Here is a 22318-nt window from a genome sequence, read left to right on the forward strand (position 1 = left end):
CCGCGACGGTGAAGTTTCCCAATATCGCGAATACTTCAGGCCTGGGTCAGAAGCTGGGAAGCACATGGTTGATATGGGAAATTTTCGAGTCTTACTAAGATTCTTGCCGTTGGAGTGCAGCTTAGATGAATGGGAGGGCAAGCCGGGCCAAACCGTTCCGAGCAGCGTTCCGACATCCCTCGGCATTTGGGGACGTTGAGCTGGTCGTCATTGGACGTTTATCCACCAACACTCCTAATCCACGCGATCATTGCGCGAAGGGAGCTTTATGATGCCTAACTTGCCTTCTTTCAATACAACAGGTGTTTGGTATATTGGCTAAAGACATGCGTATTGTAACACGACAGCACGCAATCGCGAGCCTTCCCTAATGTCGCCATGAGAAGCTCAACGTCATCATCGTACGCTCCAGAACCCACGCGCGTTTCGCATCATAGGCATAAACTGGCACCACCGGGTAGGCTGGAGCCTTTTCAAGCGAATTTGCCACAGTCCTCGCTCTCAAAGCACCTCCTACACGCGCGCACGATGCTACGCTCCTCGAACGGAACCCGACCGCACTCGTCCACAACCAAGGTGCCGGCATCGTTGTAGGAAGCGATGTGCGCGTATCCTTCGAGCGTTATGATAGATGTAATTGCGGCTTGGCTGTTCCACGACTCGGAGGCAGCAGTTGGACAAAATGGCGAGCTTGACCATCAAGAAGATATCTAGGTATGACAAGTTGGCATCTGGCATGCTACATGCCTATACAATGGCAAGCAATAGCCAGGCATACTGGCATGCTATAAGTTCGGCGGATACGAGCGACGGGACAGTAAGCCACAGGGAGCGGGGGCAGGACACAGCAGAGAGAAGCATGAAGTTCGGCAGTTTTAATCAGCATCAACAGTTGCCGCCGGATGCCCATATATATACATCGGGAAGAGATGTTGCCAGCATGGCCAATTGATAAGCTGAAGCAGTTACAGTGATAACGCTGCATTCTGCAAGCTTCCCTTCTTTTAGGACCAGTCGCCTTCATCCTCAACCACTTCGCCACGTTCCGAAGCCCCCAGCAGCCCGCGGACGGTCCACGGTCTGTACTTGTATCCCAGCGGTATGTTCGTGTTCAAGAACTCGACACCCGTGTCCAAATGCTCAGCACACTTGTGGTAGTTATCGTAAACATACTTCTCGGGGTTGTGACAGACCAACCAATCTCCGACCATCTTGTGTTGCTTTGTGGGCGTCGCCTTTTCGTCTTTCCAGTCGGTGTTGTGAAAGATCTCACGGTTCTTGAATCCTAGTTTCTGCGCGCAGGATACTCGCTCAAACCTACAATTTCGAAGTTAGTCGCTGGTGTTTCTCCACGATCTATATCGGCATACCTCAGCTTATTGTGCACCTTGGTTGCAAGCGCAACGTTCTGCTTCCCAGCAACATGTAGACAGGCTGCTAGCGAGTACGCGTCTTCCATGGCCATCGTGCCGCCACTGAACGACGTGGGCAAGAAGGGATGGGCAGCATCGCCCAGCTGCACGACATGGCCGCCTTTCGACACCCACTGCGGCTGTGGATCACGCCACATCAGCTTCCAGTCGAGCACCTGATTGTTCGGTGTCGCCTTGATCACCTCCGTAACAAAAGGATCCCAATCTTTTACAACATCCAGAATCCTATCCGTGGAAGTGGTTTTCGACCAGCTCTCTGTTGCCGTACCGTTCTCATCCTGATAGAAGTTAGCAACGATCTACAAGGCCAATGAACCAGCGACTACAAACCTTACAAGTCAATAGATAGCACAGCTCGCCATTGTCATGAGAAATAACCATATGCGCGCCGGGACCAATATACATGAAACCACGGTGATCGTGCCCCAGAAACTCCCTCGCAACAAGGGGATACTTGCCCATCGCCGGTCCAGTAGGAAAAGAAGTCCGGTAGACAACAAAGCCAGAACTAATCGGCTTCTCTCTATTCCCGTCGATGATCTCGCGGGACCTCGAGCCTACGCCATCTGCGGCTATCACCACATCTGCAGTTATCCTCTGACCACTTTTGAGAATAACACCGCCTGATGTGTTTGAGTCAAAGTATGCGTCCACTTTCGCGTCGTACGTGATGGGTATACCGAGCTCTTTGACGTAGGTATTCAGCAAACTATGCAGCCTCTTCCGGTAGATGCTCAAAGACGGATTTGCAGAGTCGCCTGGAGCATGGTGTTGGATGAATGTGCCGTCGTATTTGCGCAGGTCAAAGGTTGGTGGCGATGCGAGGGCCCTGAGGCGTTCTAAGAACCCTGGCCATTTCTTGGGCGTTTCGAGCGCTGAGCTGGTGATCATGATGATCTCACCTGTCGGTTTGTTAGTTTGGTTCTTTTGGAAGTCGATAGTTGGATGGGAGGTACATACCCGAGTATTGACCTTCGTCATTCCGTTCAAGAACGCGCACATCGTGTCCTTTGCGGTGGGCCTCGATTGCAAAGGTGAGTCCGCCGATGCCGCCTCCCACGACGAGAATGTCGATACCGGTTCTTGGTTCTCGTTTCATTTGGGGTTCCTGGATGTGTGGCATGTTTGTTACTGTTGTTTTGTTCGATGTGGCATTCTCTTCGCATAGATATACTTGAGCATTTCTCACACTCCCCAGGCCTTTCATCGCAAACGGCGCAACAACATACCGGCGGGCGAAAGACTACGGACGGTTGAGGCGGACAGACCCGACAAAATTTTATGGACAGGTCTGCGTTGATCGCTTGGTGGGCCTCGCCTGTCCTGAGGGATGCGATGTTGCATCCGTTCACAAACGCCCCTTCCGGCGTCCCGAAGCTAGCTTCTCTTAAGCTTCTCAGGCATATGGCTACGCGCGTGAACCAAGGCTAAGCACAAATGTATCTAGTACTGGCGGCGAAAATGTATATGTTGGGTGGCAAGGCATGTTTGTACATCATGTACGATGGCTTGTACAAACGCGGGCCCACATGGCAGTGGTAACATTGTACTATTCTCCACACGGCCATGCGATCAGAGATTGTGGGATGAGTATCAGCGTGACTCTGGTTGATTTCAACATTAGACCAGTATGTGATGTCGACACTCGTGATTGACAAAGCCGATATCGCGAAGACATCTCTCATATCGGGTCTACTGGGCAATAAACTACGTTTGCATCTGTTTCTGCATCTCCTGCACGACGACTGCTTGAACCTCGCGCATATGCTTACTCACTATCGCGCCGCCGTATCCACCTTCCAGATCGTCGAGAAGATCTTCGCTGCCCTTGGGGAAGATGCCTACGCTTCTTCCACACAACTCTTGAACCGAAGCAAACCTCACCACAGCATCCACGACTCTGTCCATGGATACAAATCCTATGATGTTAAGAACAGCGCCGTTGTCCTCTACAAAGTCGGCTTGCTTGGCGATGCCGGTATCCACGTACCAGGGTGCAACAAGATTGATGCGGATCGAAGAGTGCATGGCGCGCTCGCGAAGGCTGTACAGAAGTCCTCGAACACCGAACTTGGACATGCTGTATGTGGTGCTATATGGGTATCCAATATAGGCTGCAAGCGAGGCGATGAGAACGATGCTGGGCTTGAAAGTTGTTGCTGCTGCGCGCGGGAGGCGGAAGTGATGTAGTGCTAGATAGCAGGTGTTGTATACTGCCTCAAGATTGACGGACACGCAAGCAAAGCTTGGAGGAGCTGGTGGTGTGTCTCCTGGGTTTGGCAACGTGGCTGGCACCATGTCGAAGAGGTTCTTCTCGGCAAGGATGCCTGCATTTGGGATCACTATGTCAATCTGCCCATCTCCAAAGATGATTGCAGACTGGAACATGGAGGCTTGATCCTCGTAGGATGCCACGTCGCATTGTACGAACTGCACTCTGAGGCCTCGAGTGGTTAGATCTGCAGAGGTGGGAGTACCAAGTTAGTATGTATATCACAGGCAATTCGCACGGCCAGAACTTACCCTGGATGACGCCCCCAGCCGTATCGTGTAGATCAGCCATGGTGACTATTGCGCCTGCTTCAGCCATCTTTATCGCGCAGGCTAGACCAATGCCAGATGCTGCGCCAGTGATAAGCACCGAACGATCTTTTAGGTTGGATGTATCCAGCACACTGTTAAAGTCGATCGGAGTGGCCATGGTTGGAGTAGTGGTATTCGCCATGTTGATCAAAGATTAGCAAGTAGAAGGTTGTAGGCGTAAGACAATGATGCTCAGTCGAACGCAATCGCCTGGTAGATGAGTGAAGAATCGACGTCGCGCAGACGCTACGCAGTAGAATACAAAAGTGGATAGCGAGAGGCTACAAAGCGGGGAAAGTGGCCAAGCAATCAGTGACGCTGGGCACAGCTGAGAATCCCATGGTTGCCCAAAGAGACACATGCGAGCAAATCGGGGCAAAGTTCGACATCTCGATGGGGGCTGCAGGAGGAGGCGGGGTTTGCCAAGATACAGTATGTCATGCGGGGAAGGAGCTACTCCATCACCAAACACACCCGACCCGGGCAAATTTTAGATTGCCGTTGAGTGAGGCATCGATTATGAGCGAGTCGATGAGTGCTCTTTTACAGCGGATATGTCCGAGGTTCCAAGCCGGTACGTACGCATGGCATCCCGCCAGAGCGTAGCATTTGATCGGGGCAAAAGGTGCTTCTGAGGAGAGTTGCATCGGGATCGCATCAACCCAAAGTAAATGACCAGTTCCACTCTCTTACCACTTCTTCCCAGTCCCTTCTTTGACCACCTTCAAGCTTCGGTCGCCACACTTCTTTCAACACCTTTTGGACACATTCAACGTTCTCGTACCGATTCCTATTCTGGATATCCTCTAGCCTCTGGAAGCACTTCTCGATGGCCGCTTCATCATCTAGCTCGGCTCCAGCGAGAAATATTGGGTAGAGCAAACTTGACTCCGCGGCGCTTCCCGGTGGTATACGAGCGATAAACTCCATCGCGCGTGATGCACAGCCCGCAATATTGGCTGAATGGCTAGGCGAGGTGCGGTAGAGCTGAATGAGAGCTGCTAAACGGTAGGCTTCTGCCAAGGCGATGAGGTCGAGAGCTATAGGAGTATCGACGCCAAGTGCAAACGGGTTGTCGTAAGCCCAATTCTGTATACCCTTCTCGATCACGTTGAAAGACGCTTCGGTAGCGAGGGGAAACGCGGGACTCGAAGAGGTGACATACTGTATCCGTGAAATCAGGTCGCATAACTGGTATGAGATGCCCATGAGCGGGTCGATTGTGCCTGGCATTAGGGCGGCGCTGATTGGTATCAAGCCCTGCTCTGCCGAACAGGCCTTTCCGGCGTTTGACACCCGTGCCATGAGCGAAGCAGAGGCGAAGTGGTAAGTGAAGTGTCGATGCAGAGAATCAACTTCAACACAGTCCATGATGCTCTGTTCCGGAGTAAGCGCACTAAGTATCCGTTGCACACTCTTCAGTTGCGATATCCATCTCGTAGTCTTGACACCGTTGAGTGCTTCTAGTCCTACCAGGATGAGAATCACCGCAGTGACCTGGTAGGTATCTTCTGGTAATCCACCCGACGGGTTCAACCGCTCCTTGATGAACTGATAGCACTTCCTCTCGTGGCGGGAGGATACGGCGCGAAGATGTTTGGCGCGTTCTGCGTCCTGGCTTCGCCTCGCCAACTGAGCAGAAGATATAGCCAGGATAGCGTCAAGCATACCTTCGATCTGGAAAGACCAAGGCATGTAGAGGCTGGTGTAGAAACTCGTTGCAATAGGTGCTACTTGGACACTGGGTACAAACGCCTCGATGTAATACTGCAACAAATGCATCCGCTCCGCTCCTTCGTCGCCCGGTAGTGCATCCCATGGATCAAGAGACGAGCGCAGTGGGACTGCGACCTGGCGCTCCGGGCTCTTTGAGCTTGACTGGGACGAAGACGATTCCGAAACGATACTTCGTGGAGTTTGCCATTCGCATAACAGGTTGAGGCGTTTGCAGTTGGCACACTGAGGCTGGGCGCTATCGCACCTCTTCCGCCGGGTTCGGCATGTGAGGCAGCCCGTCCGTGACCTTGGCGCGAATTTGCGTTGACGCGGCTTGGATTCAGCCATGATCTGATGGATAGAAGTGCTGAGAAGAGCTTGATTCGGATAGTCACCGAGGGGGCATGGAGACGTGCATCGTTACGGGTGTGTTATTGGCAAAGATAGCTGAAGATTGAGTCAGTCAGATGCCGCGATCGCGGGTGCGGTATCGATAAGGCGTGACTAATCGGAGCATGCACCTCCGAAGGGCGACAAATGCATGGTCATCCACTGCTATCAACCTTCGTCAACCGCAATTCACGCGAAGCTCGGGTCGAAACCATCGTATTTCGCATGGGCGAAGGATTGCTTCCTACAATGGAGTTCCTTGGCCGCTGTGGCAGACCGCGCCTCCATGCGAAGAGACCACCCGCGCCGTCGATGTTCCCACGTGCAGCTGGTTCCTGAGCATCCTTACCGCCTTAGGAAGCATCGCCAGAACTCATCTCCGAGGCTAAAGCAGGTGCTGAACTTGACAACACCACCATCAATCAACATGTCGGGTATAAAGATGATAGGCGTGCGCTCTATTCCTATCTGCACTTCGGAGCGTCTCTCATTTCTTAACGGTAATCATGAAGCTTCTTGCTCTTTCTCTCGCCGCTAGCAGTGCTGCTGTTGCAGCCCAAGACAACTTCAATGTCTTCCAGCATATCGGCGGCAACGGACAATGGTTCCCCGGCGAAGAGGTGACGGGCATTTCGTCCGATATACCTACAGGATGCAAGGTCGATCTGGCAGGTAGGGCAGCTTGATTCCGCGATTGAAGAATGCCAGACTAAGAACACATAGCTTTCTTCTCCCGTCACGGTTCGCGGTTCCCAGACCGGTAACTACTGCACGCGCTGTATATGAGGCATAGGCTGACTTTGTCTCTTTACCTTTATAGTGGCGCCTACAATGGGTGGGTTGAATTTGCCAATTACATCCAAGCTGCCGGAGACATCACCATCACCGACGAGAAACTCGCGTTCCTCAAATCCTGGAAGCCGGTCCTCTCAGACCCGGACGCTCAAATCGCTAATCTGAGCCCGACCGGCTGGAAAGAACTACACGAGATGGGTACAATGTGGCGCCTTCGTTACCCCGACCTGTACAAGTACAACACCGCTTTTACTATGTGGGCAAACTACTATACGTCTGGTCCACGCGTTCGGGACAGCGCACGCCTGTTCGCTCAAGGTTTCGTGGGGCCAAACGCTACGGACCTCACTACAATCTATGCTCTAAACGCGAGCGACCCTGCCAGTTGGGGCAACACTCTTGCTCCCAGCGACCTGTGCAAGGCCTACGATGACGCGGGTGGAGGTCCTGCCAAGGATACGTGGGACTCTATGTACCTTCCCCCGATTGCCGCCAGGCTCAACGGGAAGATTCAAGGCCTGAACCTTACAACGAGTCAAGTCGACCAAATACCCTACTTGTGTGGATTCGAGACCCAGATCACCGGCCGTCGAAGCCCCTTTTGCGATATCTTCACACAGGAAGAGATCTTGCAGTATGAGTATGCGCAGGATTTGCGTTATTGGTACGGCACCGGTCTGGGATCCGATATCGAGAAATACCAGATGTTGCCTATCGTTGACATGACTGTGCAACGCTTTGTTGATGGTCCAGATGCGACCTACAAGACGGGCAATGGCACTTTTGTCCCTCCAAAGATCATGGCCAATTTCGCAAATGATGGCCAAATCAACCAGCTGGCCGCTGCGATCGGTGTTTTCGACAACCAACAGCAGCTTCCTGGTAACATGTCGTTGTCGGACCGACTCTTCCGCTCCTCTCAGGTCGTGAAGATGCGAGGAACTGTTGCATTCGAACGCCTCTCTTGTCCTGCTGCTGCCCACAATAGCACATACGGCTCTGGCTACGCAACCAACTACAACGGCACCGCCTCTGAAGAAACGTACATGCGCATTCGCATTAACGAGGTTGTCTACCCTGTTGTGGATTGCACCAGTGGCCCTGGCTCATCTTGCCCCCTGTCTCAGTACCAAGATATCATCAAGGCGAAGCGTGCAGAGGCCGGTGACGTGACCAAGCTGTGCAACATGACGGGCGAAGGCCTTGCGGCACAGCCAAAAGCAACCTTTTTCTTCGACAACACACTTCCGTGGCAGACAGTTGTTAAGCCCTAGACATAAAATCAGGTGTTCGATAGTCCAAAATGATGTTATTCATCGCTGACGTTCCCACGTATGCTTCTGTGCCGCTTGATGTGTTTTTGTGCCGCAATAAGGCTGTTGTCAACGTTGCGCAATTGAAATGGGCCGCACTCTCTACCCCAAGCACGGTCGAGTTGCTGAGATCGCAAGGCTCAACGTGCATCGCATTCATACAGCGGCTTCGGCCACCGACGATTGACATGTACAGGGCGCGCGCGTTCGTCACTAGGACGCGCCAACCCCACTTTCCAGCTATTGGATCGCGCCTGTGCACAAGACGCACGCCCTACACCCAAATGACCCTCCTCCGCTCTTCACGCAAGCCAACCTGCACATCATGCAAGACAGAATACCAACAAGAGCTTCAAAAACGTACGCCGCGATCCTGCGGCGTCGTTGGCATATGTCGATGTGACCTGGCTCTCGTACGACTAGCCTTTTACACCCGTGCCTCAGGAGTACAACACTCGCACCGCGCATTCTTTGCTACCCGTCGGGAAGTCCACATGCACTAGCGTATTCCGGGAGAAAGTGGCTTCAGCGCAAGTCTCCCATTGGACCCATCTGGCGCAATGCTGGCGTCAAACTGTCTCCACATTGCGCCTCTCAGGCGTATGGTCATGTTTTCGACAAGCAAAGCCGCTGAAACAAGCCTCCCACGCCTTTCAGGTCAATTACCGAAACAGTCAGCACTGCGACGGCAAAGTCATGTTGGTCCTTGGAGTCATAGGGTGTGCGATTCTCGGATGTCTGAATCGGTACAGTGGCCTGAGCTGTGGGTTGAGTATAAAGATGGTGTTGTACGCAGCTGGAGTGATCTAGACATTACCAGCACATTCTTCTTCTTACAACGTGGGCTCAAACAAACCGACAGATTTGGTACCAGTCCCACAGAAACGACAAAGCACCCTGATCCACAGTAATCAAACGAGTACGTTTGCCATCATTCTCGACACGCAAGCTGCAAATCGGCATCAACATCGGCGTATCGAGCAAGGCTCATATATACAGCACTACGTGGCCTCTAGAGCCATCTGGATCAAAAGAATCGCACTCAAGTTCTCACATATCGAAGATGTCAGGCTCTTCCGCGACGACTCCTCGCACCTCTTTCGAATACATCAAGACACCAGTCCAGGCATCTTCATCATCAACGTCTGTTGTTTCGTCATCTGCATCTACACTGAAGGAACCGAGCAAAGCTCGGGGCCTCTGGAACTCCATCAAGCGCCACGCGAAAGAGCACCATGAGGGCATGAACGCAGCATATGCCACATACTATGGCTCAGGCGCGAACGCGAATGGACAAGGGCAGGAAGTCTGGGAATATCGAAGAGGAAGCAAGGGAACGACGGATATGAAGCGACAATAGTGACAGATGTGTTGGCATGGTTCCGTGTTTCAGGGTTGGGTTCAGCAGCCTCGACATGCTGCATGAGGCTTATGTACTTCAATTGTATGTACTAGGGGGGTATTTGGCGTTGGAGTTCATGCGTATATACCTGTTTTCTTCCTTGAAGTACTATGTTTTGCCGAATCGCATGATGACTCTTAGTCACTTTATGTTGTGGCGTCGCTGCTGAACACGACAGCGGTATGTGATTCGGCTCACAGGTGAAGTGCTAATATAAGGCTTCCAACCCAGGACAGCCCGTGGAATTTTCTTAGACCCTCTTTGTGTTCGCCCGGAAGGGCGTATTATGGATTATCCTTGCGCTTCAATGGTGCACATGCGTTGAAACTATCATTACTACGCAGACCAGCGGATAAAACTCAATACAGCCGCCTCCAACATGCAACTATGCTATCTACTCCTGGCTCCTTTCTACTAGATCTTCGATCCCAGTTCTGACTCCCTCGATGATATCACGCATGACCTGCTCTTCCACAGCATCCTCAGCCCAGCAGAAGTTCAACGTCGCGTTTCCATCGCCACCTGTTACAACATTGAGTTTCAAAGCATTGGCCACAATATTGGGAGATTGGCTGAACACCATCCGACCGACAGTCCATACTCCTTCACTCTGAGTATGCTTCCATACTCCTGCACTGGACAGTTCTGCTGCAGACTTGCGAGGCTTACCTAATTGGTCGAGGAAATGTTGCTGCATAGAAGAGATGTATTTCAGCAGCGCAACGGGGTTATCGACGCCAGATTTGGCGACTTCTGTGGATATGGTGGATTTCACTGCGCGTGCAGTGTCCCATGAGAACTGCTGTAAGACACCTAGTCCTGCTGAATCTTTGAGTTTGGGTTCTCGAGATGCGACGCGCTCGTGAAGGTAGGCATATTCGGCAATCGTCATGGTCATCTGCTGTTCCTCCACGTTAAGAATTTTCTTTATCGATATCGGGCCGTCAATGTGAAGCCTCTCACAGTCTTCTGCTGAGAGGCAGGTGAAGAGTGACGCTGCGAGAAGGCATTGCAACGTTGCTGTTACGCTTGTCTTTTCAGATCGGCTGACTCGAGCCAGCTTATCCGTAGTCGCTTTCGACAGGACTAGCGTGCGATAATGCGGTGGCGGAATCGGCGTAGCGTTCGGCTGTATAGCGTTGCCCGCCCATAGTTTCGGAGGTCGCTTTGCGAATACCGAGGGTAACAAGGCACCAAGAATGGCCTTGATGAAGTAAGGCCACGTTATAGTCATTGGATGTAAGTCCTCTAATGGCGGCGCTAAATCCGCAGACGAAGACTTGACAATCGCATCCGCGATGCTTTCCGGAGTGTTGAGGCCAGCCAGGAATGATTTGTGAAACGAGAAGGCTGACGTTCCGTCTGCTAGCGCATGGTGCCACATCCACGTCGCCATGAACTTGGTTGTGTCTTGTGGTGAAGTCAGGACCAGCAGCCGCCAGAAAGGCTTCGAGCCTAGGTTGTCATTAAAGTCGCGGCTATGCTGCTGCACTAGGTATCGATCGAGCTCTTCGTCCGCCTCGCCATCGTTTGGGAATGGTGTCTTTCTCTCGCATATCTCCACGCAGGTGCGTAGATCGATCTCAGGGAGTTGCGCGAAGTATACGTTGGGATAGGATTGATCCTCATTCAGCGTGATGGTTGTCAGGACCGGGTGCTGGGTAATAACTTTTCGGAGCGCAGTATAGATTCGCAGTTCGAGTGATGATTGAGGGTTCTTTGATGCCACATATTCTGCGGTAAAGCCAACGTTCTTGTAAAACCCGAGATGGTGTCGCGCGGTGCTGTATGTTTCTAGTCTGCCGCATGGGCGCAGCTTCTTGAGGTTTGAAAGGTCGGCCATTCTGTGCAGGCGGGAGCAGCTCTGAGGAAGCAAGAAAACTCATGGGTATCGCAGCATCCTACAGACAATATGTGGATTTGTAAATCCCTCACACTCGCAAGGGACGCCGCAAGGGGGATGGAGGATTACCAATGCAACCTTGGAAGTACTGACTCGTGTCGCAACTCAACAGAGGACAGCGCGGCGAGAGCTCTTGCTACATCATGAAGAGTCGGACGTGCATCGCTGGGGAACTCGGCCTACTAACTAACCTCGTGTACCCGTGGCTAGCTATACTGATGGTGTTGTGTTGATGCATTTGTTGTGGCATCGAACGCCGCCAAGATCAGGCAGATACTCCTAGCTTTCCGACGGGAACATTCCCGGTTTTCCTACCTACCTAGGTAGGTACGTTCGTGCATTGAAAAACACGACCAACACGACCAACACGATTCAACACATGACGACAGAGTCGCGAGACGCACCTGACAGTCCAACGTAGGGCTTCTTGGCTAGCTTTTATCCTCCTACCATAGGGCTGAAGGATCAATTCAACCCCAAAGATGGGTTCACGACATGCGTAAGCGTGCACCAACGGCGTGGGCCCAACATTAACCGGGGGCCAAAAGGACTGATGGGGCAAGTACCATACCTTTAGCGGCATAACACCATATCGACGGGCTCTAGAAGGTCCTCGTATCTGGAAATGCCCTCTAACCGGTAGGATGAGTTCCCCAATCACGGCAGTCCTACGGAAAATGTATGCCTCCCGGCTTCAGCCTCGGATCGCCATTGCTTCAGTCACAGGCAGGCCGTGACTTTGATATAGAGAGAGCGATGAGATTAATGCTTCACACCGCGAGTGCATCGCTGTCCTGCCTTTACCGGCCACCATGGCTCCCTACCCGACGCCTCTTAAGGCAACATTCACGTTGGATGCACGACTGGACTGGAAACTGGAGCCACGATCGACAGACAATGAGTCATCACTGTCCAAGAGTCCAGAAGAAGAAAGAGCTGCTGCCTCGATGTTTATTGGTATATGTCTGGCCGTCACATTTGTACTCGCAGCGCCTATAGTGTGGGTATGGCTCGCAGATCGAATCAGAAGGCGAAAACTCGATCCCTTTAGGAAACTTAGGGATCTAGAGCGCGAACGGAAGCGCCCCGGGATTGATCCACCTCCTTATGCCAAAGCACCACCCAAGGATTCGATATGGGCGAGGCAGGAGAAGTATGCAACCAAGAAACCGCCGAGAGCCATCACGGCCGATCAGATTCTGGGCATCGACAAGCGATCCTACCTGCAACGCATCATCCCTCAGAGTGGTTGGTCAACTCCATGCTTTGTCTTGGAGCTTCCACTGATATGTAGCTATAGAAGGATCATCACAACTACTCACCGTAGCGCCTGCACATTTTGGCTGGGCTAGACAAGCCGCCACTTCTTTGGTGGACGAGCAATACATCAGCCCATGGGACGCAGAGCATACCCCGAATCCAGTCATTTTTCCATGGCTCCAAAAGAAACGACCATCCCAAAACGATATAGATAGCGAAAGCTCGGAGAGACTGCAGGTCATGGCCATTAGCAATACTTCATCACCACTTTTAGTCTCACCAGCGGGGCCCTCCTCATATGCTCAAGCTGACAACCCCTTCCTTGACTCCCCCACAGAATACACAAGCTCTCCACCTGACAGTGAGCAATCTTACGAGCCTTCAGAAACAGCTCTCAGAGATCGTCCGGCGTCCAACCAACTGAGCGATCAAGCGCCAAACTTCGATGGGTCTTCGAGCCTTTACCGATGTGACACATGTCAGACGACATACCACTCGCAGGGGCAGTTGAAGTAAGTCCCCAGCCTGGCGTTTCATTCGCAGATATTGAAAAGGTCTGGAGCTAACACACTCGTAGTGTACACTTGAACCGCAAGCACCGACGGCGGTATCGATGCAGGCATTGCGTATCAGCTTTCGCACTCAAAGCTGATCTCAAGAGACATGAGCGCGGCGTTCACAAAGACATGTACGCAACGCAAAACTTCTATTGTCCCAACCCTATGTGTTCAATCCCCGAAAAGAAGTTCACGCGTAGGGATAATTTTGAAAGACATGTGCGAAGATGCCGTAGTCGCGAGATTTGATGGGTAGAAATGATCAAGGCATGAGTAGTATTCCGAAAGCCGTAATTGTCCGGTCGCAGTCGACTACATACACTACAACATCTCGGCGGACATGTTACGGCACGCATTGTGAGTAATGCTCGCTGCTTACTTTACACGTTCCCTGCGCACAGGTCGTTGGACCAGTCCATGTGGCGCCTCCACACTGCGCATATAATGCGGCTCCCGCAGCCGGCGCTTCTGGTGCTGGAGCTGGCTGTTGAGGCGCTGGTGTGGAGCCACTGCCGCCATCTTGCCCAGCCGCACAGGTCAGCGGCGCAGGCCCTGGAATGGAATAGGCCTTGCCACCCATGTAGGGCTTCCCAGTGGTGTCATAGATACTGAGTTGGATACCGGGGTCGTTGGCTTTGTAAGCACCAGGGAAAGAGACGAAGTTGGAGCCCTTGTTTGTGCCACTACCCGAGACGCGGATCTGTGCGCATTCCATGTAGAATTGGGCGCCGCCTGTTGAACATCAGCAGTTTCATCGTGCGATGGCCTGGGCTTATTACCTTGCGCCGAAGCGCTGTGGAGGGCGATGAGCTCGACACGCAGCAAATAGTCGCCCGGAGCAACACAAGTAGGCATGTTGAAGTAGTGCCAACCTCCGTTCGCAATCATCGTGTCCACAGCCCATTTTCCGTTACTCAGACCGTCTTGGGCAACCTTGAACCATTGAAGGCCTGTGGTGCCAGTAGTTGCGGCATTATCTACCTTGGCAAGGTAGTATTGTATCGGCCCTGCGGTGGATACATTAGCTATCTGCTTCTACATGACCGAGAGAGCTATCATGAAGCGCCACCTACCTTTGTGGCTCGCAGCAATAGGATGATCGGGATCGTTAGCACCCTGCTTTCCACCTATGACGTGTCCCCACCTGTTCAGCGAAGTCAGTGTTCGTCTTCCATACAGTTTGTACATCGGAGTTCCCACCATGCGCCGACCTTTGCTCCAACCGGAATGCTTATCACAGTGCTATCTGTATGCTTGATGTCTTTGTTGCAAGCAAAAGCCGCGTCGTTGACATTTGTGATAGGGTAGTCAGAATCGGGGGCGCGGACGCCCTTCAGTTGACCCTGCTCCACGCCGTTGACAGAGACTTTCTGAAAAATGGTATGGGCTGAGACAACACTTGCCAGCGCGAAGAGGATAAGATTCTTCATATTGGAGAAGTGCATTATGGTAGGGGTTTGAGACTTGCTGGAGTGGATGGGAGTGCAGTGAAGTACCATCCAAGATACTGATGGTCATCATGATTTATCATGGATTATATTAGCCAAACAAATTGGAGCGCGTGGCCTAAGCTGGTCGAAATGACTGATAATACGAATCTCGATAATGCGAGCCATGTGCTGTGGTCGTAGATTGCTGTACCGATCTTTGGGCGAGTCTTTGTAATCGTACACTATACATTAGATTATGGGTGGCTAAGACACCTTTATATGCTGATCGGCCTGGGTGCTCCGTGCCTAATCGGACTAAGATTAGATGCCCCATAGTATGTCAAGTCATATGTAATATGTCGTTCGCGCAAGACCTGACAGGGATGCGGACACACAGGCTATGGTTGGTCGGAGTTGGCCACGCTCATGACGGGTTCTGTAAGTCTGACGATATAACAATGAGATGAAGTTTTGCATTGTGACCATTTGGAGGGCAGACCTCTTTAAACTACTGGCGCCTACTGGTACGTTGTCGCTGAGAAGGCAGGATCCATCAAGCAATGCAAGAGGACATTGGATTGGTGTGTCCGTTTGGTCGATCAAGTACTGGGCAACCGCGCTCAGACAACCAAGCAAAGCTCCATGGCTTTTCCCTGGTTCTGCTAGCAGATATGTCACCGACCGCTTCGGAGTGAACACATGGTTGGGCCTGAGCAGAAGAGGAGCACTTGCACAGCGTATCGTAACACCACAGTTTATCCCTCAATGCTGTCCGCCGGTTCTATTCCGTCTCCCACGAAAGACCTGAGTGTATGCGCAGCCAGCGGTTTGCAAGTCTGCGAGGTGGATGTGATGATGGAGCGCGGCGAGTAGCGGGTTGCGCGCCGGGAAGCGATGAGGCACGCTGTGGAACAAACGTACGTTTTGACGTGAAACAGAAGACTGCCTTTGACGAGGTTAGCAAAGTAGCTTGCGCAAGTGTATTAGGGGAACTTACCTTTACGAACGATTGAACCGTTATAGTGCGTGAACGCTGCCACCTCATCCAGACTTGCCGTGTTGTACACCTGACAGATTCGATATCACTACTCCATTGAGCCATCATGTTTGTACATGCATCATCAGGGTCGCCGGTGTTGTTCAGTTCTTGACCCGCCCAGTATGACGATCGCAGGTGTCAGTAACAGACAAGGTGTCGCTCGGTTCCTGATTACTCCAATTGCGAGTGTAGCGTTCCGAATAGAGAGTGACGCGACGCTGCGTGAACAAAAGATTTGCGGAGGCTTTGCGACCTGTTTCGTCCGTGGACATAATGGAGAGTCTCTACTCTTTCGATATCGGCACCGAGAGTTGAGTCGAGGTTCTGGACACGGAAGGTCGCGAAGCAGGCTCCTGTCGTGCCGGTGTCGCATCTCTCTTGAGCATTGACTGCCATTTCGATGTGGTGATCTTGAGTAGATCTTGAAACAATGTTTGGTCGGAAGGAGCCGGATTGCCGTCTAGGTGGTACATTATAGGCGAGGTAAACGACAGTGGAGAACAATGTTGAGGAGACGTGTAATGTGAAAAATGGATGAACGAGTACGGGGGCAGCCGGTAAATACTTCGGAGCAAATTCCGATTTCGCACTACTCGTGCGCAGGACGCGTCTTACATTTCCCAGCGGCACAGTCCAGCCCCGCGATTTTACGACGATCATCTGCAACCCCACGGTTGGGAGTTGGGGCTAGGCCGTGTCGCTGTTCGGGACGTTATTTAGTGGTAGTCACACCAATCAGTTCTGCGTTCGACTGTTGGTTGTCAGGCTTCCCGTGAGTCGAGGCGCCAAAACGAAATTCCAGTCCACGATGGTCGCCTTTGAGCGGTCGGTCTTGGTCACACGTCGGTTGCGATCTGGCGACACCGACAAATGATGCCCGCGTCATTACCTTACTGGTTGAGCAGCTCACCGCCACCAAAGCCTCATGAAAAAAGGATCAAGTCCCTTCTGCAGTAGAGCAAGAGGAATCCGTAAGCGACGTGGCAATCACACGCTCATTCCAAAGTGAGGCTGCAGCAGAGCCAAAGACAGAGACTCCATCGGAGTAGCGCCATAAGTACCCATCGTGCGACTTGCCCCAATTGCCATGATTCAGCCATAAAAAAGGTCGTATCATCTTCGTGCTTAATCTGATCGACTTTCACGTTTCGTTGAAAGAGCGGAGAATGACACCCCAGCGCTGCCGGACGAAGCGGTGAAAAGCTGCAAACAAGACATGCAGGTACGCGTATGCTGAAAAAGTACCTTTCGGAACGTGACGAGGGCCAAAGCTACGGGATCCCAGTTAGTAGTTAGGAAGTAGAGCTTCTAACTCTAAGTTTAATAGTTAGACTATTTTTGCGCTAAAATTGCTACTAACGCATAACTTAATGTATAGCCTACTTTACTAAAGTTTACTAGTAGTTTTATATTATTACTAATAATTATAGTATAGAATATAGTATTATTACTAACACCTATATATAGAAATAATATATTATTATAAATATTATAGTACTATTTTTATATTATATATAATTTTTTTAACGTTCTAAGCTATATTAGAGTACTTTTAGCGTGTTTTAGATATTATTTTTTACTTTTTCTATAAAATAATTACTTATAAATATTATTCTATATAATATATATATAATAATAATATTATTTATAGACTTTTTTATAATTTTATATATATATAAAAAGACTATTAAACTTTAGAATAATATAGTCTTTCTAAAGAGTAAAATTTATATATAAAAATATTAGAAGCTTATTTTAAATATAAATTTAATAGTTTTTAATATATAAAATAATAGTTTAAACTATTTTATTACTTAAAATATTATAGTACTAATATTTTAGAGGTATATTAATATTCTAGATATATAGACTTTTCTTAATATAGACTTAGCGCTAATAAGTAATCTTTAAAAATAATTATAGTAATATTATTTATAATCTAACTATTCTCTACTATATTTTTAGTATTTATATTCTATAGTTAAGATTATCTTTAATATTTCTAATACTTCTTAGCTATTATTAGTATATATATACTTCTTAATCTTATTCTACTCTTACTATATAATATAAAGTTATTATACTTAATACTACTAAGCTACTTCTTTACTATATTAGTATTATTCTAGTTAATATCTACTTTTTTTCTCTTAATTAGTACTAATAGAAGCTTTAATATAAGTATTTATAGCTATTCTCTAATATTTTAAATAATCTTACTATATTTATCTTATATACTATATATCTTATATATTTACTCTTAACTTAAGTCTTTTACTTTATCTATATATATCTATAATAATATAGATTAGTAAAAGTAATATAAAGTATTATCTTAGATATACTTTATACTAATAGTAGTTCTATTTATATATATTCTATATTTTAGAAGTAAGACTACTACTATATATAAGAGGCTATAAGAAGAGAGATAAAGGCTAGCTCTTAATTATTATAAGCGCTCTCTTTAGATTATTCTATATAGCTTTAAGATTATAGATTAGTAGCTTTATAATTAGTAAAAAGATCTAGATATCTTTTTTACTAAATATTATAGTAACGCCTCTAATATTAATAGTTCTTATCTTTTCTCTTTAGTAAGCGTTTATAATAATATTACTTAGTTAGATAGTATTATTAATATAGCTTTATATATTCTCTTATTAAGAATAACTATATACTATTTTTTTTATTTCTCTAGATATTAGTAGTATAGCTATAGCGTACTATATATTATATATAATATTATAGTACTAGTAGATATAGAAGTAGGTAGTATCTATACTATATTAGAAAAAATTTCTTAAGTTTTAGTTCTAGTAATTACCTAAGTTCTACCTAGTAAAACTACTATTATTCTATCTTTTTTATACTATTCTATATTAACTATAAAGTTTTAGCCTACTCTAAATTATAAGCTTTTACTTTAGCTTATTTATTACGCGTCTATATTAGTTTTACTAGTTCTTACTTAAATATATAAATTATTAATATTCTATTTAGTAAAACTAGTACTATTTTAACTATTCTAAACCTTCTATATTAACTATAAGGTTCTAGTCTACTTTAAATTATAAGCTTTTACTTTAGCTTATCTATTACGCATCTATATTAGTTTTAGTAGTACTTAACTAAACTTATAAATTACTTATATTCTACTTAGTAAAACTATTATAGTTCTAGGTATTCTACTACTAAGTATAATATTACTTCTACCTTTTTAAAAATATATATATTATTTTCTCTTTAATATATTATAAGACTTATAGAGTTATATTTATATTTTAGTATAGTTATACTTCTTTATCTATATAATTACGCTATAGCTTTACGTAAGTATAATCTAACTATATAGCTCTATATACGCCTTTTTATATATATTAGTAAAGCCTCTACTACTTTCTATATTAGTAAGTAGCTAGTTTTAGAATTTAGTCTCTACTATAAGTTCTCTACTAAAGCTAGTACTCTACGTTATTTTTATAGCTCTAAAACTAATAGTATTTTTATTATATCTATTTATAAATAGATTAATTACTACGTTATTATTAATATCTATATAAATTTTATTATAGTCTATTAACTTATAGCGTAGCTTTATAAGTAGTAAGTAACTAATCTAGTAGCTATTACTATTATATATAATAAAGTATATTCTTATATTTAGACTCTACTCTAGAAAGTAAATATTCTCTACTATAACTTATCTATTATTCTTTAAGTTAATATTAGTAAGTAGTTAGCTAGTAAGAGAAAGATCTATTATATTACTATAGATAGTCTTTATATATATAGCTAATATTATACTATTTATAAGTACTAAAAAAGCTAGAGTTAGTATTACCTTAGATAGAGTAAGAAAGTTACGCGTATACCTAGTATAATAAAGAATAAGTATTATATTTAGATTATATAAGTAGAAATAGTTAGTCTTAAAAGTAGTTAGTATTATATTAAGTAAAATACAAAGGTTTATACCTAAATTAATACCTAGCGTAAGCGTATTATATAGTAATATATACTTAACTTAAGCTATTAATAGTAGCTACTTTAGAGAAGTAGTTTTATAGCGTAGTTAATTATTAGTAAGTATTAGTAATACTAGCGTAATAATACTAGAGTAGAAGTAGTATATAATAAAGAAGATAAATTTTAGCTAGAATAAGATCTAGTAATATTAGACTAGTAGTGTTACGTTATTTATATTTACGTTTATTATTAAATTATCTTTAGTTATCTAGTAATATTAGTATTAAAGTAGCCTTTTTTACTTTTACTAAAATAAGATATCTTTTCTCTATCTTACTCTATTATAAAAGTATTTATTACTTACTCTATAGTATATAATACTTTTAGTAAGACTTTAGGTTTTATACTAGTTAGCGCTTACTTACTAATTCTATAGACTAGATTTTAGTAGTACTTACTCTACTTTTATACTTTTATTAATAATCTAATAAATCTATCTTACTTATACGCTTATTATATAATAACTATTAAGTATTATAGTTATAAAGCTCTCTAAAAGAGATATATAAGCTTAGTAAAAGACTACCTTCTATAGCTTCTATATAAGTTTACTACTTAGTATTATTACTCTAATTACTAATTTCTTTTATAGTAAACTACTACGCTCTTACTATATAGATAGTCTTTTCTAACTAGTTCTAGGCTAATCTTATTACTTTTATTAAGCGTAGTTATAGCTAGAGTATTTATTTACTAATAAGTCTTTATAGATTCTATATTATAAATAAATTTAGTACTTACTTTTTATAGAATTAATAGCTGTTAAAGTTAGAGAGTAGTTGTAATTACTTAATTGCAGACACGTAATTGCTTAGCTCTTAGGTATATAACTAGAGATTTTATCTTAACTTTCTTTTAGAGAAGAATAATTATAATATACTTAAATTATCTCTAATTATTAATTATCTCTAGCTCTAATAGTTATAAGCCTAGCTACTTAATTATAGAACTAATTTCTACTACGCATTAAAGCTTACTAGAAGATAGATTAATTAATCTTATTTCTACTCTACTCTCTCTAAACGTTCTGCGATTAGAACTTCTTCTACGCAATTACTTACTTACTACTTACCTCTCTATATCTCTATATTAATTCTACGCTCTAACTCTATAGATATAAGTAATTATAATATAGCTATTATAGCTATAAGTGTACTTTTTAAGAAGTAATCTAACTAGAATACCTAGTTTGCGCTTCTTAAGTAACACTATAATAAGAAGAGTATCTAAAAAGAGATTAATTCTAACCTCTTAGATGTTAAATATATAGATACTTAAAAGCCTAAGTTCTCTAACCTTCTAGTTCTAGAGCCTATAGCTCTAGCTCTACTCTCTATAAAGCTAACTAAGAATTAAAAGAATAAGTATAATAAAGCTACTTATAAGTATAATACTTTTTTACAAGATTATAATTATAAGACTAAGAATAGTACTACGCTTATAGCCTACTAGAACTATAAGTCTAAGTAGTAGTTAAGAAAGAGTAAGAAAATTAATAATGTTAAGACCTAGATTATACGCACTATTACGCTAGATTACTTATTACTTATAACTATAAGTAATAATAGAAGAATAGTCTAATCTCTTGTAAAGACTCTTAAGACTATACTTACTTCTACTAATTAGACTACGCAATATATAGTTTACGCAAAGTATTATACTTATCTTAAGAAGACCTAGAGAGAAACTACTAAGAAGTAGTTTAATAACTAGTTAATGCTCTACTAGAAGGTAAAGATCTTTAAGCTCTTAGAAGTTAAAGAACCTTTTATAATTACTAACTTTCTTACTATAATTAAGAAGTTTAATTCTAAGTAGGCCTACTAGTAGTAATATAATTAATTATTTGCTATAGCTCTTAGAAAGAACACGTTAAGCCTTAGTAATCTTAGTAAGGTGTTTAGCGTTGTTCTCTAGAAGATATTAATTACTACTAAGAAGAGAAAAGCTAATATAATCTTTAACGCTGTTATAGGTTAACTCTTTACTTCTACTAAGTTAGGTAAGAAGTAGTTAAGCTTACTACTTAAGCCTTGCCTCTGCAAACCTAACGTAAAGCACAAGTAGAAGCCTATCTTTTATTTCTAATTATAGACTATAATTACTAGATCTAGACTACTAGGCGTTCTACTAATAGAACTCTTAGCTTAAGATAAGTAAAAGATCTAGAAGCGCTATTATAAAGAGAAGTAGAGTAACCTACGTAAGAAGATTAAGCAATCTAGCTAGAAGATAAGCGCTCTAGCTAGTAAGTACTCTAGTAATATAGTCTTAATAATTATTTACTCTAAAAAGCTAATTGCTAAGTTTAGGCCTTCTATCTTTAGCATAGGCTTTAAGCCTTACGCGCTCTTAGCTAGTATAATTCTTAATAGTAGAGCTGTAGTCTATCTAGTTAATAATAAGGCCTTAGTTAAGCTTAATTTCTTTATTAAGACTAATAGAGAAATAGTTAAGGTAGGCAGCTA

General features: G+C 45.3%; 6 protein-coding genes across 6 annotated transcripts; 1 reads left to right on the forward strand and 5 right to left on the reverse strand.

Annotated features, from left to right (window-relative positions):
- Positions 1–1004: 1004 nt before the first annotated feature.
- Positions 1005–2556, reverse strand: J4E88_007668 (uncharacterized protein; the record flags this gene model as incomplete). The annotated part of the gene is made up of 4 exons (XM_049401284.1): positions 1005–1317; positions 1371–1711; positions 1764–2335; positions 2394–2556. The coding sequence occupies 4 exons, from the start codon at positions 2554–2556 to the stop codon at positions 1005–1007; spliced, it is 1389 nt and encodes a 462-aa protein (XP_049252968.1).
- A 584-nt stretch (positions 2557–3140) lies between these two features.
- Positions 3141–4134, reverse strand: J4E88_007669 (uncharacterized protein; the record flags this gene model as incomplete). The annotated part of the gene is made up of 2 exons (XM_049401285.1): positions 3141–3892; positions 3957–4134. 2 exons carry the CDS (start codon positions 4132–4134, stop codon positions 3141–3143), a joined length of 930 nt encoding a protein of 309 aa, XP_049252969.1.
- A 539-nt stretch (positions 4135–4673) lies between these two features.
- Positions 4674–6080, reverse strand: J4E88_007670 (uncharacterized protein; the record flags this gene model as incomplete). The annotated part of the gene is made up of 1 exon (XM_049401286.1): positions 4674–6080. One exon carries the CDS (start codon positions 6078–6080, stop codon positions 4674–4676), a length of 1407 nt encoding a protein of 468 aa, XP_049252970.1.
- Positions 6081–6628: 548 nt separating this feature from the next.
- J4E88_007671 (uncharacterized protein) lies at positions 6629–8191 on the forward strand (the record flags this gene model as incomplete). The annotated part of the gene is made up of 3 exons (XM_049401287.1): positions 6629–6794; positions 6846–6882; positions 6943–8191. 3 exons carry the CDS (start codon positions 6629–6631, stop codon positions 8189–8191), a joined length of 1452 nt encoding a protein of 483 aa, XP_049252971.1.
- A 1835-nt stretch (positions 8192–10026) lies between these two features.
- J4E88_007672 (uncharacterized protein) lies at positions 10027–11475 on the reverse strand (the record flags this gene model as incomplete). Its single annotated transcript, XM_049401288.1, has 1 exon — positions 10027–11475. The coding sequence occupies one exon, from the start codon at positions 11473–11475 to the stop codon at positions 10027–10029; it is 1449 nt and encodes a 482-aa protein (XP_049252972.1).
- Positions 11476–13695: 2220 nt separating this feature from the next.
- J4E88_007673 (uncharacterized protein) lies at positions 13696–14797 on the reverse strand (the record flags this gene model as incomplete). Its single annotated transcript, XM_049401289.1, has 4 exons — positions 13696–14084; positions 14132–14359; positions 14426–14496; positions 14553–14797. The coding sequence occupies 4 exons, from the start codon at positions 14795–14797 to the stop codon at positions 13696–13698; spliced, it is 933 nt and encodes a 310-aa protein (XP_049252973.1).
- Between the last annotated feature and the right edge of the window lie 7521 nt (positions 14798–22318).

The sequence above is a fragment of the Alternaria novae-zelandiae genome (assembly GCF_023758075.1).
Source record: "Alternaria novae-zelandiae strain BMP 2774 chromosome Unknown scaffold_16, whole genome shotgun sequence".
Lineage (NCBI taxonomy): Eukaryota > Fungi > Ascomycota > Dothideomycetes > Pleosporales > Pleosporaceae > Alternaria > Alternaria novae-zelandiae.